This window comes from Myotis yumanensis, unplaced genomic scaffold (assembly GCF_028538775.1).
Source record: "Myotis yumanensis isolate MYYU_CA2020_CCGP unplaced genomic scaffold, mMyoYum1.0.hap1 SCAF_10, whole genome shotgun sequence".
Classification (NCBI taxonomy): Eukaryota; Metazoa; Chordata; class Mammalia; order Chiroptera; family Vespertilionidae; genus Myotis; species Myotis yumanensis.
The window spans coordinates 17,692,640-17,709,646 of record NW_027223761.1 but is presented as its reverse complement, the minus strand read 5'-3'; the positions used below and the strand labels follow the sequence as shown (position 1 = coordinate 17,709,646).

At 40.5% G+C, this 17,007-nt stretch overlaps 1 protein-coding gene across 1 annotated transcript in view; it reads left to right on the top strand.

Moving 5' to 3' along the window:
- The window catches only part of FNBP4 (formin binding protein 4), a 37,119-nt gene that overhangs the window by 3,960 nt on the left and 16,152 nt on the right, over positions 1-17,007 (top strand). The window contains exons 3-10 of the mRNA XM_070428011.1: positions 1,065-1,201; positions 1,810-1,996; positions 3,364-3,511; positions 3,601-3,721; positions 9,442-9,777; positions 10,979-11,189; positions 14,864-14,988; positions 16,846-16,950. Of these exons, the coding sequence (XP_070284112.1) occupies positions 1,065-1,201; positions 1,810-1,996; positions 3,364-3,511; positions 3,601-3,721; positions 9,442-9,777; positions 10,979-11,189; positions 14,864-14,988; positions 16,846-16,950 (1,370 nt within the window). The remainder of the gene's footprint in view (positions 1-1,064; positions 1,202-1,809; positions 1,997-3,363; positions 3,512-3,600; positions 3,722-9,441; positions 9,778-10,978; positions 11,190-14,863; positions 14,989-16,845; positions 16,951-17,007) is intronic.

Sequence of the window (17,007 nt, the reverse complement as noted above, 5' to 3'; positions counted from 1 at the left end):
AGATCTATGATTGTTTCTAAACTAAGAAGTGTTTTTATGTAAAAATACAAATTTTCCATCTTCCTCCTTCCCTCAAAAAACCATCAGCGCTGAGTGCTAACGGGCAGAATTTGTCCATACAGAAATGTCTACTTCTGTAGCTGTACCCTTACAAGGCTATTCCATACTCTTGTTAGGAAAATTGACTGGTATACCCCAAAACCATGAAAAATGAAGTATTTGGTAACACTGTCAAATGTCTCCTTCACATTCTAATCAGTTTAAAGTAGTATTTTGGAAATTAATGTATAGTGTAAGAACTTACCTATGTACTAAAACAAGATTTATGTGATTAAAGCATTGAATATGAACTCTTCTTGTATGAAATTATGACAAAGAAATCTTATAAGTGTACAAATTACCCGGCCTTAATTATTTACACATTCTGTAGTGTAGTTGTTATACTCAAGCTCACTTGGGCACAGAGTCTTACCTACTTTTGCCCACCCCTGTATGTGTTCACTTAGTTTGTGAACACAGGTGATACAAAGGAAATAGCATAGCAGCATTTCAGGGGCCGTACCTGGACTTGAGTTTGAGGGAGACATTGATCATTGGTGCTAGTGTTGTTGTTAGTTTTTTGTTTTGGGCCTAGCGTTTTGAAATCTGTTTTGTTTGAGAGAAAAATAATTGGAAAAGAACTTCGTTTTTAGTTTTGAAAATCTCTGTTTCATCTACTAAATCCTAATTGGTTTACTTGTTTGAGGTGGATACATAAATCAACAAATATTAAAGTCAGGATATACAATATGCTATTTTGACAGAGTATAAAGTTGAATGCTTGAGCGTGTATTTTGAGTAGAGTGTCAAGTAGCTGTGCAGATTGATTTTCTTAGCTCTAAATGCATAATGTAATTTCTGCCTCTCAGGTAGTTCATTGTTGGTTTATTTTAAGGTTTGTTCTAATCTGTAAGTAAACTAAATGTAAATTAAATGTTTAGTTGAAGAACCATATATTTCCTTGGATGCTACCTAGGACATATTAGCATTGTTATTACTAAAGTTCTTTACCTCTTTGTTTCTAGGAGGTTTATGCTTACTTGGTGCATATGCTGATAGTGATGATGAAGAGAATGATGTTTTGGAAAAACCAGCACAATCTAAAGAAGCGAATGGAAATCAGTCAACTGATATTGATAGTACATTGGCCAACTTCCTAGCGGTTAGTGGTGCTTTTGTTTGGGTTTTTAACTTATTGGAACCACTTTGGGGACTTAGAACTCTCTGGTTAGCATACTTGTCAATCTGTCTCTCCCTCTTTCTTCTCCCCTATTCTGTCTTCCTTAGTCCCTCCCCGTTTCTCTTCATATTATCTTATTTTTTTATTTTTTTTATTTTCACCTGAGGGTATTTTTCCATTGATTTTTAGAGAGAGGGTAAGAAAGAGGGAAAGAGAGAGAAACATCGATGTGAGAGAAACACATCAATTGGTTGCCTCCTGCGGTGCCCCTACCAGGGCCTGGACCAGGGAGGAACCACAACCTAGGTACATGCCCTTGACTGGAATCAAACCCAAGACCCTCTGTCCACAGGCCGATGCTCTATTCACTGAGCCAAACTGGGGCTCTTCGTATTATCTTTTTGTTAAGGTTGTAAAAAAAAAAAAAAAAAAAAAGGATAATAGGAAGGTTTGGAGAAATTGTTTAATTAGAATATGAGGATTTTGATTTGAGAAGCTAAGAACTGAGCATGTAGGATTTTTTTTAAGGGTGATAGTCATTTTCTGGTTTTGATGTGATTAATGCATTTGTTACTATTTTCTTTCTAAAGGAGATTGATGCAATAACAGCTCCTCAGCCTGCTGCTTCTACAGGAGCTTCTGCTCCACCTCCAACTCCACCTCGCCCAGAGCCAAAGGAATCAGCAGCATCTGCCCTTTCTTCCACTACTTCGAATGGAACAGACTCAACGCAGACATCAGGGTGGCAGTATGATACTCAGTGTTCACTGGCAGGAGGTAAGTTTGATCCTTTTTATTTTATTTTTATCTATTAATATATCTCTTGGGCCCTAACTGGTTTGGCTCAGTGGATAGAGCGTAAGCCTGCAGACTGAAGGGTCCCAGGTTTGATTCCGGTCAAGGGCATGTACCTTGGTTGCGAGCACATCCCCAGTGGGGAGTGTGCAGGAGGCAGCTGATCGATGTTTCTGATTCTCTATCCCTCTCCCTTCCTCTCTGTAAAAAACCAATAAAATATATATATGTGTGTGTATATGTATATATATATATTTTTTTTTTTTTTTTAAAGAGGAAGGGACGGGGAAAGAGAGAAACATCAATGATGAGAGAGAATCATTCATTGGCTGCCGTCTGCACACCTCCTATTGGAATGAAGCCCAAAACCCAGGCATGTGCCCTTGATCAGAATTGAACCTGGGACCTTTCAGTTTGCAAGCTGATGCTCTGCCTACTGAGCCAACCTGGCTAGGGCTGGTTTTATTTTTATATATATATATTTTTTTTTTTTTTTGAGAGTATGTTTATTAAAACTAAGGACAGTGAAACAAGGAAGGGCTTGGGGAGAGTACACCAATCCTTTGATTTTTAAAGAAGTCTGAAGAGCTATCACAAAAGGTGTTCTAGGCATTGAGATTCCAAAAGATAAGCACCCAAGTGCTTTAGCCCCAGACTAGGATTCTGCCTTTTAAATGTAGTATTTTGAAAAATAAGTAGGAGAGGGTAGTTACCTCTGAGAATTACTAGAACACATTTTTTATTTTTGAAAGATAATTGCTTGCCCCCTTTTTAAACAAAAAAAATATATATTTTTATTGATTTCAGTGAGGAAGGGAGAGGGAGAGGGAGAGAGAGAGATAGAAACATGTGCCGTGACCAGAATCAAACCTAGGATCCCTTAGTTTGCACTGACACTCTATCCACTGAGCAAAACCAACTAGGTCCATTGCTTGCGCTTTTAACCAGTAGCAGATTTTGCCAAGTGAATGATTGAAGTCATTATTTTAAAAAGTCTTTTGGGGTTCAAAATATGTTTTTGCACTATCAAACTGCTTTTTTAAAGCATGTGCCAAGATGATGGGGTGTGGGGAGTTGCCTCCCAGGAGACATTTGACAATGTCTAGAGACAGTTTTGGTTGTCACAACAGGAGGTGGGGGGAGTGTTACTGCATCTAGTGGGTAGAGACCAGGATGCTGCCAAACACTACATAGGACTGCCTCCCGACACCCAACAGAGAACTATCATGTCCTAGTGCTAAGGCTGAGAAATCCTGTGTTAGATTGTTATGGCTTTAGAGGGACTTGGGTTATAAGTCAGAATTGTGGAGTAATTCGTGCTTCTTAAAATTTGTTTTATTTTCTTATAGTTGAGATTGAGATGGGAGATTGGCAAGAAGTCTGGGATGAGAACACAGGATGCTATTATTATTGGAATACACAAACAAATGAAGTGACATGGGAATTACCCCAGTATCTTGCCACCCAGGTACAGGGATTACAACATTACCAACCCAGGTAGGAATACCTTGAAAAAGAAATTACCTAGAAGGAAATTTAAGTCTTTATCTTTTAATGATAATTGCCTTTTTTTTTTTTCTTTTCAGTTCAGTAACAGGTACTGAAACTAATTTTGTGGTAAATACAGACATGTATAACAAGGAGAAAAATATTTCTGTTGCCAGTAGTAAAGGTGGACCAGTCATAGCCAAGCGAGAAGTTAAAAAGGTCAGTGTTACAACTTACCTCATTTACATATTTTCAAATCTAAAGATTTTTTTTTTTTACTTTTTTTAGAGGAAGGGAGAGGAATAGAGAGATAGAAACATTGGTGAGAGGGGGGCATCATCCATTGGCTGCCCCCTGCATGCCCCCTAGTGGGGATCAAGCTTACTACATGGGCATGTGCCCTGACTGGGAATAGAACCGGTGACCTCTTGGTTCCAGATTGGATGCTCAACTGCTGAGCCATGCCAGCTGGGCCATATCTAAAGAATTTGAATGTTACTGTGGCACAGGTATAGAAGGCGTCTGTTAATATATACTAGAGGCCCAGTGCACGAATTCGTGCAAGGGTGGGGTCTGGCCGCCAAGCCCCGATCGGGGCAGATCGGGGCTGGGCCTGTTGGGAGGAGGAGATGGCAGGAGGTTGGCCAGCCGGCCTACCCTGATTGGGGCCCAATCAGGGCCAGGCCGGCTGTGGTAAGGGGCCATGGCGATTGGATGGTGAGCCCTGCCCCCGGGTTGGGGTTAGGGGGCCAATTGGGAGCGGGGCCAGCCATGGGGAGGGGTTGTGGGCAGTGGGCCAGCCGGCCCTGCCCCTGAATGGGGTGGGGGTGCCAGGCAGAGAGAGGGGCTGCAGGAGATTGAGGTGGGGGCAATCCGGGGCAGGACGGCCCGGGGGAGGGGCTATGGAAAGTTGGCTGGCTGGCCCTGCCCCTATCAAGGTGGGGTGGCAATCAGGGGCAGGGCTGCCCAGGGGAAGTGGCTGCAGGCTGATCAGGGTGGTGGAGGCCCATTGGGGGTGTGGCCGGTCAGAGGGAGGGGCTGCAAGAGGTTGGCTGGCCAGCCCCACCCCCTATTGGTGTGGGGGGTGTGATCAGGGGTGGGGTGGCCAGAGGGAGGGGCTGCAGGGGGTTGGCCACCCAGCCCCACCCTCTATTGGGGTTGGGGGGGTGTAATAAGGGGCGGGCTGGCCAGGGGGAGGGGCTGTGGGCCTATCGTGGTGAGGCTGGCTGATCGGGGGTGGGGCTGGTATGGGGGAGTGGGAGTGAGCATTTGGCCGGCCACCCCCCTCTTGATCAGGGTTGGAGAGTCCAGCTGGCAGGGGGGAGGGGTGCAAGGTTGGCCCTGGCCGGCCCCACCCCTTGATTGGGCCACAGTGGGCGTCATAGCGACTGGTCGTTATGGCTGTTAAGGTTACTGGCATTTTATATATATATATACTAGAGGCGCAGTGCACGGATTCATGCATCAGTGGGGTCCCTCAGCCTGGCCTGTGGAGATTGGGCCAAAACCAGCTCTCTGACATCCCCCGAGGGGTCCCAAATTGCAAGAGGACGCAGGCCAGGTGTCCCCACCAGTATATGAGCACCAGGCCTCCAACAATCTTCCAGTGGGTCTGGGGTGCGGGTGAAGCAAATTCAGGGCCAACAGTGCCCCAGCAGCAACCTAACAGCCGATTCCACGAGGCATAAGGCTCCCTCCTCTATTGGTCAAAATGCCTGCCCCCTGATGGTCATTGCATGTCATAGCTACTGGGTGAACGGTCGGACAGTCACTTAGGCTTTTATATAGATATTTCAGAGAGGGGAGAGAGATAGGAACATCAGTGATGAGAATCATTGATCGGCTACCTTCTGCAACCCAGGCATGTGCCCTGACCAGGAATCAAACCATGACCTCCTGGTTCATAGGTCGATGCTCAACCACTGGAGCAACACCGGCCAGGCCTTCTGTTAGTATTTTACAACACAGATGTGTAATAAGATAAATCCTGTTTCTTAAAATTTTACTTAATCTGTTTCTGTTTATTATGTGGCGTTTATGGGAGTTAAACAAGTTCAGTGATTCTTTTGGAGCGTTAGGGTACCATAGAGGCTCCTTGGGTCATTTTAAAAGATGTGGGAGCAGCCAATAGCCATAGCTTCAGTTCCCCTTCTTCACTTCAGAGTAGTTTTATTTTGGGATTCCACATAAGTATAGTTGCCAATACAATATTGTATTAGTTTCAGGTGTACAACATAGTGATTCAACAATTATACACCTTACAACATGATCAACACAATAAGTTTATTAAACATCTGTCATCGTACAAAGTTATTACAATATTATTGACTATATTCCTCATGCTGTATCTTGTATCCCTTTGACTTATTTATATTTGAGGTTTGTACCTCTTACTCTCCTTTACTCCCTACACTAGCCCCCTTGCAACTATCAGTTTGTTCTCTGTACTTCGGAATGTTGTTTTTTTTTAATTTCACGTAAGTGAAATCAGATAGTATTTGTCCTCTGACTTATTTCACTTAGCCATCCATGTCACAAATGACAAGATTTCCTTCCTTTTTATGGCTAAGTAATATTCCATTTTATATGTATATTGAATGTTTATTTGTCTATCGATAGATACCTGAATTTCTCCCATATCATTGTTACTGTAAATAATGCTGCAGTGAACATTGGAGTGCATATATCTTCTTGGATTATCATTTTTATTTTCTTCAGTTGAATACCCAGAACTAGGATTGTTGGGCTGTATGGTAGTTTGATTTTAATCTTTTGACAAGCCTCAATGCTATTTTCCATATTGACTACTAATTTACTATGCCATCAACATGTATCAGGGTTCCCTTTCTTTACATCCTTTTTTTTTTTTTTTTTTTTTTGTTATTGTTGTTTTTAATTAAATCTGTATTGTTCAGATTATTACATTGGTTCCTCTTTTTTCCCACCATAACTCCCCTCCACCCAGTTCCCACCCCTCCCTCCGCCCTCACTCCCCACCCACTGTCCTCATCCATAGGTGCACGATTATTGTCCAATCTCTTCCCGCATCCCCCACACCCCTTTCTTCCCCAAGAATAGTCAGTCCATTCCCTTTCTATGTCCCTGATTCTATTATAATCACCAGTTCATATTGTTCATCAGATTATTTATTCACTTGATTTTTAGACTCACTTGTTGATAGATGTGTATTTGTTGTTCATAATTTGTATCTTTACCTTTTTCTTCTTCTTCTTCTTAAAGGATACCTTTCAGCATTTCATATAATACTGGTTTGGTGGTGATGAACTCCTTTAGCTTTTCCTTATCTGTGAAGCTCTTTATCTGACCTTCAATTCTGAATGATAGCTTTGCTGGATAAAGTACTCTTGGTTGTAGGTTCTTGGTATTCATCACTTTGAATATTTCTTGCCACTCCCTTCTGGCCTGCAAAGTTTCTGTTGAGAAATCAGCTGACAGTCATACGGGTACTCCCTTGTAGGTAACTGACTGTTTTTCTCTTGCTGCTTTTAGGATACTCTCTTTGTCTTTTGCTCTTGGCATTTTAATTATGATGTGTCTTGGTGTGGTCCTCTTTGAATTCCTTTTGTTTGGGGTCCTCTGTGCTTCCTGGACTTGGAAGTCTATTTCTTTCACGAGGTAGGGGAAGTTTTCTGTCATTATTTCTTGAAATAGGTTTTCAATATCTTGTTCTCTCTCTTCTTCTGGCACCCCTATAATTCGGATGTTGGTATGCTTGAAGTTGTCCCAGAGGCTCCTTTCACTATCTTCGTATTTTTGGATTCTTTTTTCATTTTACTTTTCTGGTTGGGTGTTTTTTGCTTCTTTGTATTTCAAATCTTTGACTTGATTCTTGTGATCCTCTGGTCTGCTGTTGGGAGTCTGTATAATATTCTTTATTTCAGTCAGTGTATGCTTAATTTCTAGTTGGTTCTTTATCACAACATCGAGGGTCTCACTAGATTTCTTGAGGATCTCACTATATTTATCAGCGGCTTCTAGACAGTTCTTTAAAGACCTTAAAAGTGTGGTTTTAAACTCTATATCCAGCAGTTTGCTTTCCTCCATTTCTTTCGTTTGTGTCCTGTTTCTTTGTCTCGGCATTTTTTATGCTTCCCTATGTTGAAAAAGTGGTTTTCTGTGCTGAGTGTCCTCTAGGGCCCAGTAGTTCAGCCTCCCCAATTACCTGAGGAGGACACTCTTGGTGCACCCCCTTGTGGTCTTTGTGCACAGTCTTGTTGTAATTAAGCCTTGATTGTTGTAGGTATCACTGGGAGGAATTGACCTCCAGGCCAATTGGCTGTGAGAATTAGCTGTGTCTGCAGTGGGAGAACTTCTGTACTGGAGACACCCTTCTGGGGCAAGACTTGCTTCAGTGGGGCTTTGGTGCTCACTGAGTCTGCCCCCTGAGTGTGTCCTTTATGTTTCCAGGGAGCTGCAAACTGGATGGTCCCACTCTGACCTCTGGGCTTCCTGGCTCCTGGATCTCTAGGGAGGTGCTAATCTAGCCTTTGCCTGCGGCTATCCAGCAAAAGCCTCCCTGCAAGGCTTGGGCGGGGCGGGTCCCACGGGATCAACAGGGCGGGGCTAGCAGTTATGGCTGCTCTCAGACTTGCCCTCAGAGGCTCTGCTTCTCAGTGTCCTGGTAATCGCTGCAAGCCCCTCGGAGAGAAAGCTGCCCTCGGTTTCCGACCGATGCCAGACAGTCCCGCTTCTCCCTATGAGTCTGGGTCCCTAGAGACTCGCCCGGAACTGGAGCTCAGAGCCTGAGACTCCCTCCCCATTGAAAAAGACAGCCGCATCCTCAATTGCCAGCCCTTGCCGCGTGCGCCTCCGTACCTCTGCACTTTACTTTCACACCTCCTCTGAGTCTCAGTGTGCTTTTCTTTTTCCTTCTAGTTGTAGAATTTCCACTCAGCCAGCCTTCCTGTGGTTCTAGATGATGTCCGTTCTGTCTTTTAGTTGTATTTTTGAAGTGGTTTTTCGAGGCAGCAAACTTCAGTGTTTACCTTGCCGCCATCTTGGTTTCTCCTTCTTTACATCCTTGCAAACACTTGTTGATTGTTGATTTTTTTAAAAAAATAGTTTGTTTTGTTTTTTTATTTTTAGAGAGAGAGGAAGGGAGAGGGAGAGAGAGAAAAACATCCATGAGAGGGCAAAACATCAATTGGCTGCTTCCTGCACACCTCCTGCCTTTCAGTGCACAGGATGATGCCCCAACCAACTGAGCCACACCAGACAGGGTTTTGTTGATTTTTTTATAATAGCCATTCTTTTTTAAAATAAAGTGATCAGTTACCTTAACTAAAACTAGTGAAATGAGCATTTCTGTAGCCTCATCAATAAGAAAAGTATGTTGTATTTTGCAGAGTGTGTGAGTTGAAATTTAATTTGTCTTGAATTTTTAAATAATGGAGTAGGGGGTGTCCAAAAATTACTTTTGGAATAATTTAATATTTGCAACTCTAGGAGGGAGGTAAAGTAAATATCCCAGTGGAAGAAATAGACACTTTAAATATAATCACACATTTCATTTTAGAAATGTTTTGCTTTCCTTTAAATCACCTTTATAGAATAAATGTGAGGTTATCTCATCATAGAGAAGAGAAAGGTGAATAGTTATACAGTCATGTGTTGAGCTGACAAAACTTTGACCTTCCTTAAATCTACTTGTGCTTCTTATTAGTTTGTTTTTTTACATAGGGAGAATGGGGGAAGGATGTGTTTTGAGTTCCTCCCACAACTAGGTTCTAGTTCAGGTTGCCTTCCTAAATAGCAATCTTTCCATTATGCACATGTAAAGAAAATGATACAAACATACTAATCTGTTGGAAGTTGGTTTTCGATAATCAATGACTGAAAAATGCAGTCATTTTTTTTACATGAACAATTATATACAGGTGAGATTTATTTGAAAAGTGAAGTTATTTTATTCTTTATAGGAAGTAAATGAAGGAATTCAAGCTCTCTCAAATAGTGAGGAAGAGAGAAAAGGGGTGGCAGCAGCACTGCTTGCTCCTTTATTGCCTGAGGGAATAAAAGAGGAGGAAGAGAGATGGAGAAGAAAAGTAATTTGTAAAGAAGTAGATCCAGTCTCAGAAGTGAAAGAAACAAGTACAACAGAAGAAACAGCAGCAATAGTAAAGTCACAGGAAACTGTATTGGACAATATGGAAGACCCTTCTCAGGAGGATCTTTGCAGTGTTGTTCAATCTGGAGAAAGTGAGGAGGAGGAACAAGATACCCTTGAACTGGAGCTCGTTTTGGAAAGGAAAAAAGTAAGCTTTGAAATTTTAACTAATGTGCATTTTCTTCCCTCAGTACTATCATACTCTGGGGTCATTGGGCATAAATTATAGCACACTTACTGGGGTTTTGTTTTTCTTATCTTTTCATCTAGGTATGTTTAAGCTTATGCAATAGAAACTTGAATTGTGGAATTGTAGTTGTTTTGGTCCCTGACAATGTTTTTTTGGTAGTTGACAACCAATAAAGACTGACATTGTCCTGATTTAAGAATAGATACAGTGAATAAAATATATTTTATTTAGCTTCTTAACAAATAAGCATTACAAATTCTTGCGATTAACTTTTTTTTTAACCCAACAAAGTACAAGTTGGTGTCTGCTTATCAGCCATGGCATACCATGTTTTGATGTTAAATGGACTTTGTAAGAACAGAAGAATTACAAGGAACCTATAATTTCATGTGCTTTTCTTTAAAAGGGGAAAAAGCACATCTTTTCTGCCCTGATTTTCTTTGAACAGTTTCATCTACTGCTACCTTGGATGAAGGAAAATCATAACGTGTTATAACAGTAATATCTCCTTGACATTAATAAGAGAGATTAGCAAAGTTAAGCTTTGTCTGTTTTGTACACGTGTTGCAAATTTTGTCTATTAGTGGATCTCTAGAACCTATCTCCTTCAAATCCATATTTGACTATAATCATGAATCAGCATTTATTGAGTAACAATTGAATATGGAATATGGTATGTACCCTTAAATTTTCAATACATTTTTGGAAAAATGCAACAGGATGTGCCCTTGACCGGAATCGAACCTGGGACCCTTCACAGTCTGCAGGCTGATGCTCTATCCATCGAGCCAAACTGGCCAGGGCAAGCCATGTTTTTAAGTGAAAAAAATTATGTTGCCTAACAATCTACAGGGCTAATCTCATCTCATCCATACAGTAATATGTTCATGTATACATAACTTCAAATGTAAAAGGTCTAGAATATATATGTAGATAAAGGAGAATGGATGACCTTAGGGGTATGGAACGAGAATAGAGAAAAGATGAAGGGGGTCTTTTAGAATTCTACTTTACGTTCTTCTATATTGTTGAAAAAAATGTATTAAGAAATGCTTCCTGTCCTCGAAGGATTTAAATTCAGAAAACACATGGCTACTCACAGACGTTTTAATGTTACTAACAGTTAATGACACTAACTTTATTTTCATGTTCTTTGTAGGCAGAGTTGCGAGCCTTGGAGGAAGGAGATGGTAGTGTGTCAGGGTCTAGTCCATGTTCTGATATCAGCCAGCCGGCATCACAAGATGGAATGCGTAAACTTATGTCTAAAAAAGGAAAATGGAAGATGTTTGTTCGAGCTACCAGTCCAGAATCTACCAGCCGGAGTTCTAGCAAAACTGGACGGGAGACTCCAGAAAATGGAGAAACTGGTAATTCGTGCTTTACATTAAACTTTAAAGATGAAAGATGTGGAAGGAAATTCCTTCATTTCCCTTTTTTGTTCCCTCTTCCACAAAAGGGGACAGCACTTTACCCTTTTACCGAAATGCTGGGAAGGAAGCTTCCTTCCACTTCTCTCAACCTTTTCCTGTCCACTAATGGAAGAGTTAAGATTCTGAAAGGATGGCATCTGTTCAGTTATGTATTCACTACTGATTGGAGGTTACTTCTCCCTCAGAAACAGAAAAACAAGATTGGCTCTTCTTTCTCCTTTCTTACTCTTGCCACAGTAATTTTTTTTCTTTTTTGTTAATCCTCATCCGAGGATATTTTTCCCATTGATATTTAGAGAGAGTGGAAGGGAGGGGGTGACACACAGAGAGAGAAACATCAATGTGAGAGAGACCACACCGATTGGTTGCCCCCTACCACACGCCTCAACCGAACTGGGGATTAAGCCTGCAACTTGAGGTACGTGCCCTTGACGAATCTAACCTGCAACCCTTCAGTCCTCGGGCCAACGCTTTAACCACTGAGAAAGTCGGCTAGGGACACAATAATTCTTATCTGTATAAGACCATGGGCTCTCCTTACTTGGTTCACTATTTCCAGTTGGTAAGCAGGGCAAATTTTGACCACTTCTAGCAAGTTTCCCAGCCTCTGGTTGGCTGTGTAGATACGTTTGATGCTTTCATTAGGACTCAAGTTATCTTCATTCACAGTAATGAAGAGATCCTGCTGCATTTTCCCAGTCTGTTATCAGAACTAATGCTTTTATCTCCATTTGGCCTTAATTTTGTAGTGGAAAGTTAGCAATAAGATTTGACTACCAAACCTTAATAGAGCATTCCTAGCAGAAGAAGATACCTTATAGGTTATGGCTAAAAAAGCAACAAATGAACAAAAACAGATAAATGAAAACATCTTTGTTTGATTTTTTTCTTTTCAATCAACAATATAGAAGAACGTAAAGTAGAATTCTAAAAGACCCCCTTCATCTTTTCTCTATTCTCATTCCATACCCCTAAGGTCATCCATTCTCCTTTATCTACATATGTATTCTAGACCTTTTACTTTTTAAGTTATGTATACATGAACATATTACTGTATGGATGAGATGAGATGAGATTGGCCCTATAGATTGTTAGGCAACGTAATTTTTTTCACTTAAAAACATGGCTTGCCCTGGCCGGGTTGGCTCGATGGATAGAGCATCAGCCTGCAGACTGTGAAGGGTCCCAGGTTCGATTCCGGTCAAGGGCACATGCCTGGGTTGCGGGCTCAATCCCCAGTGGGGGGCATGCAGGAGGCAGCCGATCAATGATTCTCTCTCATCATTGATCTTTCTATCTCTCCCTCTTCCTTCCTCTCTGAAATCAATAAAAATATATTTTTTAAAAAAACAACAAAACATGGCTTGAAAATCTTTGTTTTTAACCACAAAGTGGTATGGATATCTCTTTATATATATATATATATATATACACACTTTTATTGATTTCAGAGAGGGAGAGAGAGATAGAAACATCAGTGATGAGAGAGAATCTTTGATAGGCTGCCTCCTGCACAAGCCCGCAACCAGACATGTGCCCCAACTGGGAGTTGAAACGTGATCTCCTGGTTCAGAGGTTGGTGCTCAATCACTGAGCCACACCAGCCAAGCTGGATGTCTTTTTTACATTTAACTCTTCCCCCGTTGATGGACAGTTTTTAGAAGTTTATGTTTTTATTAATTTAAGAGAGAGAGAAACATCAGTGATGAGAGAGAATCAGTCATTGATCTGCCTCCCGTGTGCCCACACTGGGGATCAAGCCCACAACCTGGGCATATGCCCTGGCCAGAATCAAACCTTGATCTAGTTCATAGGTTGACGCTCAACCACTGAGCCATGCCAGCCAGGCTCAGATTTGATTATTTTTTTTAAAAAGTGGTTCTCATGACTGAAAAAATTACATTTTATATGGGGATTAGTTGTTAAGCAGGTGTTTTGAAGCAAGCCTAACAAAGAGTTCATATTTGTTACTTATTTTTTAATCCTCTGCTAAGGATATGTTTTTTATTGATTTTTAGAGATCAAGGGAGGGAGGAAGGGAGGGAGAGAGAAACATTGATGTTGCCTCCCATATACACCCCAACTGGGATCTCACCTGCAGCCTTTGTGCCCTGACTAGGAATCGAACCAGCTATCTTTTGGTGTATAGATGACACTCGAACCAACTGAACCACACTGGCCAGGGCTAAATTTTTTTTCTTTTTAATTGATTTTAGAGAAACATTGGTTTGTTGACCCACTTATTTATGCATTCGTTGGTTGCTCCTTTTATGTGCTCTGACTGGGATTGAACCCCCAACCTTGGTGTATTGATATGATGTTCTAACCAACTGATGTACCTGGCCAGGGCTTGAGTTCTTATCCTTTACTCCAAGTTGGTGGTAAACCTGTTCTTTTGGAGATTCCCGTTACTAACAGAATCAGCACCAACCAGAAGAGTAGGTTGGTCCAATACAAATTGTCTTCAGGTCTTAGCTAGTTCAGAAATGAAGTTATTAGGTAGTTTAAAATGCTGCTCTGATTTTGAAAGCCTTTGGCCAGCAGGTGTGGCTCACTAGTTACGAACCAGGAAGTCATGGCTCAATTCCCGGTTATGGGCTCATCTCCAGTAGGGGGCATGTAGGAGGCAGCCAATCAAAGATTCTCTCTCATCATTGAAGTTTCTCTCTCTCCCTCTCCCTTCCTCTCTGAAATCAATAAAACTTTTTTAAATAAAAAGAAAGTCTTTTTTTTTTTTTTTCAGAACTCACTTGATAACCCTCAGATATTCTGAGTTTGATATCTAGCTTTTGTAAGTAAGTGAATTTGTGGTATTCTGAAAGAGAAGATTAGAAAAGATTAATAAAAGAGAAAGGGAAAGCAGAAACTACAGAGTAATGATGTAAACAAATAGGCCCATTTTAAGAAAGGTGATTATGAGGGATAACGTTTTTTGGGTTGATAAATCGTTAGGGCTTTTTTTGTTGTTAATCCTCACCCAAGGATATTTTTCCCAATGATTTTTTTAGAGAGTGTGGAAGGGAGGGAGAGAGAGTGAAACATAGATGTAGGAGAGACACATCAATTGGTTGCCTCCCTCCCTCGCCCCAGCTGGAGCCAGGGATGGAACCTACAACCCAGGTATGTGTCCTTGACCCGGAATCAAACCCATTACCCTTCAGTGCACGGGCTGACACTCCAGGCACTGAGCCAAACTGGCCAAGGCATTAGGGCTTCTTTTTTTTTTTTTTTTTTTTAAATATATTTTATTGATTTTTTACAGAGAGGAAGGGAGAGAGATAGATAGTTAGAAACATCGACGGGAGAGAAACATCGATCAGCTGCCTCCTGCACATCTCCCACTGGGGATGTGACCGCAACCCAGGCACATGCCCCCGACCGGAATCGAACCCGGGACCCTTCAGTCCGCAGGCCGACGCTCTATCCACCGAGCCAAACCGGTTTTGGCATAGGGCTTCTTTAACAAGAAAGAAACACGAGCAACAGAGAGAATTTGTAACCTTTTTCAGGTCTCTCTTCTACAGGGGTAAGAAAATGTTTATGGGGCTCTATCATTATTGTCTCTTAGAATTAATTTTATGTGTTTGTTTTGTTGTGGCTTCTTTTTGCAGCAATTGGTGCTGAAAATTCAGAAAAAATAGATGAGCATTCAGACAAAGAAATGGAAGTAGAAGAATCTTCAGAGAAGAATAAATTACAAACAGCACCTAAAGTAGAAGAAGAACAGGATTTAAAAGTATGTATACATATTCCTTAATGTAACTTGACAAATATTTTTAAATTAGCTAACCATTAAATTACTTTCTATTAGCAAGTACTAAAAGTAATCTTTATCTCCAAATCTAAATTATTTACTTAGGTGAAAAGGTCATATTTAAGACTGAAATAAGGAATTATAAGACTGATTTTATGTAGATAAATTAATAATAAATTCTTAATTACTTTCTTACAAGAAACCTCCTTTAGAAAGCAATAGCTTATCAAATACAGTGGAACCTCAGTTCTTGAGCTTAATCCATTCTGGAAGGCATCTCGAGAAGCAATTTGTTGGAAAGCCAAATCATTTTTTTCCCATTAGAGATAATATAGGTTGAGCCTGACTGGCATGGCTCAGTGGGGTCATTGAGTTAATCCATTCCAAACCCCCAAATGATTCTGTTTTAAACTTTCTTATATATAGTACATATCTGATGTACTGTTTAATCTATAAATAAACATTTATTTTCTTAAATATATCGATACCTCTACCTACTCACCTTAAACGAATCACTTTTAGCATTTGGTCCAGGGATCTCTTTCAAGTCATCATGCAGCATCTTGAACTTGTTCATATGTCACTGCCTCCAAAATGGCTTGTCACTGGCTGCTTTTCCTTTATCCAAATCAACAACAGTTTTTCTACCTCTTCAGTTGTCTATGATCACACCCTTAAAAGCATTAGCACTCATGATGGCCTCTTTATGTTTTAAAATTGTGCTAATGGTTAATTTGCAAGCAATAAAAGCATTCTCTCCTTTGTTGATTGTCTGAGACGCTTTTTGTCATGCTGAGTTACCAGCTTGAAAAGTTTGTAACTTTGATTCAACAACTGAGGTATTTGTTCTGTGAACAACTTGGCCAAGAACACCCAAACTATTTTTATTGATTTCGGAGAGGAAAGGAGAGGAAAGAGAGAGAGAGAAACATCAGTGATGAGAGGGAATCATTGATTGGCTGCCTCCTGCATGCCTCCTACTGAGAATTAAGCCTGAAACCCAGGCATGTGCCCTGATGGAATCTAACTGACCTAGCACAACCCCTGAGCCACACCAGCCAGGATGTAAATGCTTCTCTAGTTTGGAAGTACTAAAGAGATTAAAAGTCATAAATTTAATTTCTGCATGAACTACATGTCCTTACACAAAGGCAAATTTTCTTCCAATGTCATTTCTTTTTCTTTTTTTTCTATGACATGGGATGATTTTTTTTTAATTTCTTTATTGATAAAGTTATTACATATGTGTCCTTATCCCCACATTACCCCCTTGTCCCCCCCACTCATGCCCTCACCCCCCTGTTGTCTGTGTCCACTGCTTAGGCCTATATGCATGCATATAAGTCCTTTGGTTGATGTCATTTCTAACAGGAGAATTGGCCTATATTAAGTATGTGGCTATTTCGAGTTGGTTTGTTGGGAAAAACAGCATATTCTTTTGACTTAAAGAGTTTATCTAATTACTAGCTAGTGTACAACCATGTAGAAGGGACTGGGAGAATTAATATTTTTCAGTTTGTGACCAGTGTACACAATGGATAAATGATAGTATGAACAATACCGAGAGTTACATCATTTCAGGTCTGTTTTCAACTGTTGAATTCCATGTTGTGTTAGAGTAGGTACGTATTTAATTTCTCTAAACCTTCTGTCATTATTCTTCATTTTATTGGAGTTACGTTGCTATAAATTATAAACTTATCTTCTGCATAACTATTTGGATGCAGCTACTTGAGACCCATATTTTTAGTGTCTATAATAAATACCAGATTTTATTTAATACAGAAAATATTGCTGATTCCATTTTTATTTTAACTTTTTTTCTTTCCTGCATTACAGTTTCAGATTGGAGAACTAGCAAATACCCTGATGAGTAAATTTGAATTTTTAGGCATTAATAGACAGTCCATCTCCAACTTTCATGTGCTGCTCTTACAGACTGAGGTAATTAGCCATTTTTGGTATAGTCAGTGTTTAAATGAAATGCTACAAGTGAAGAAT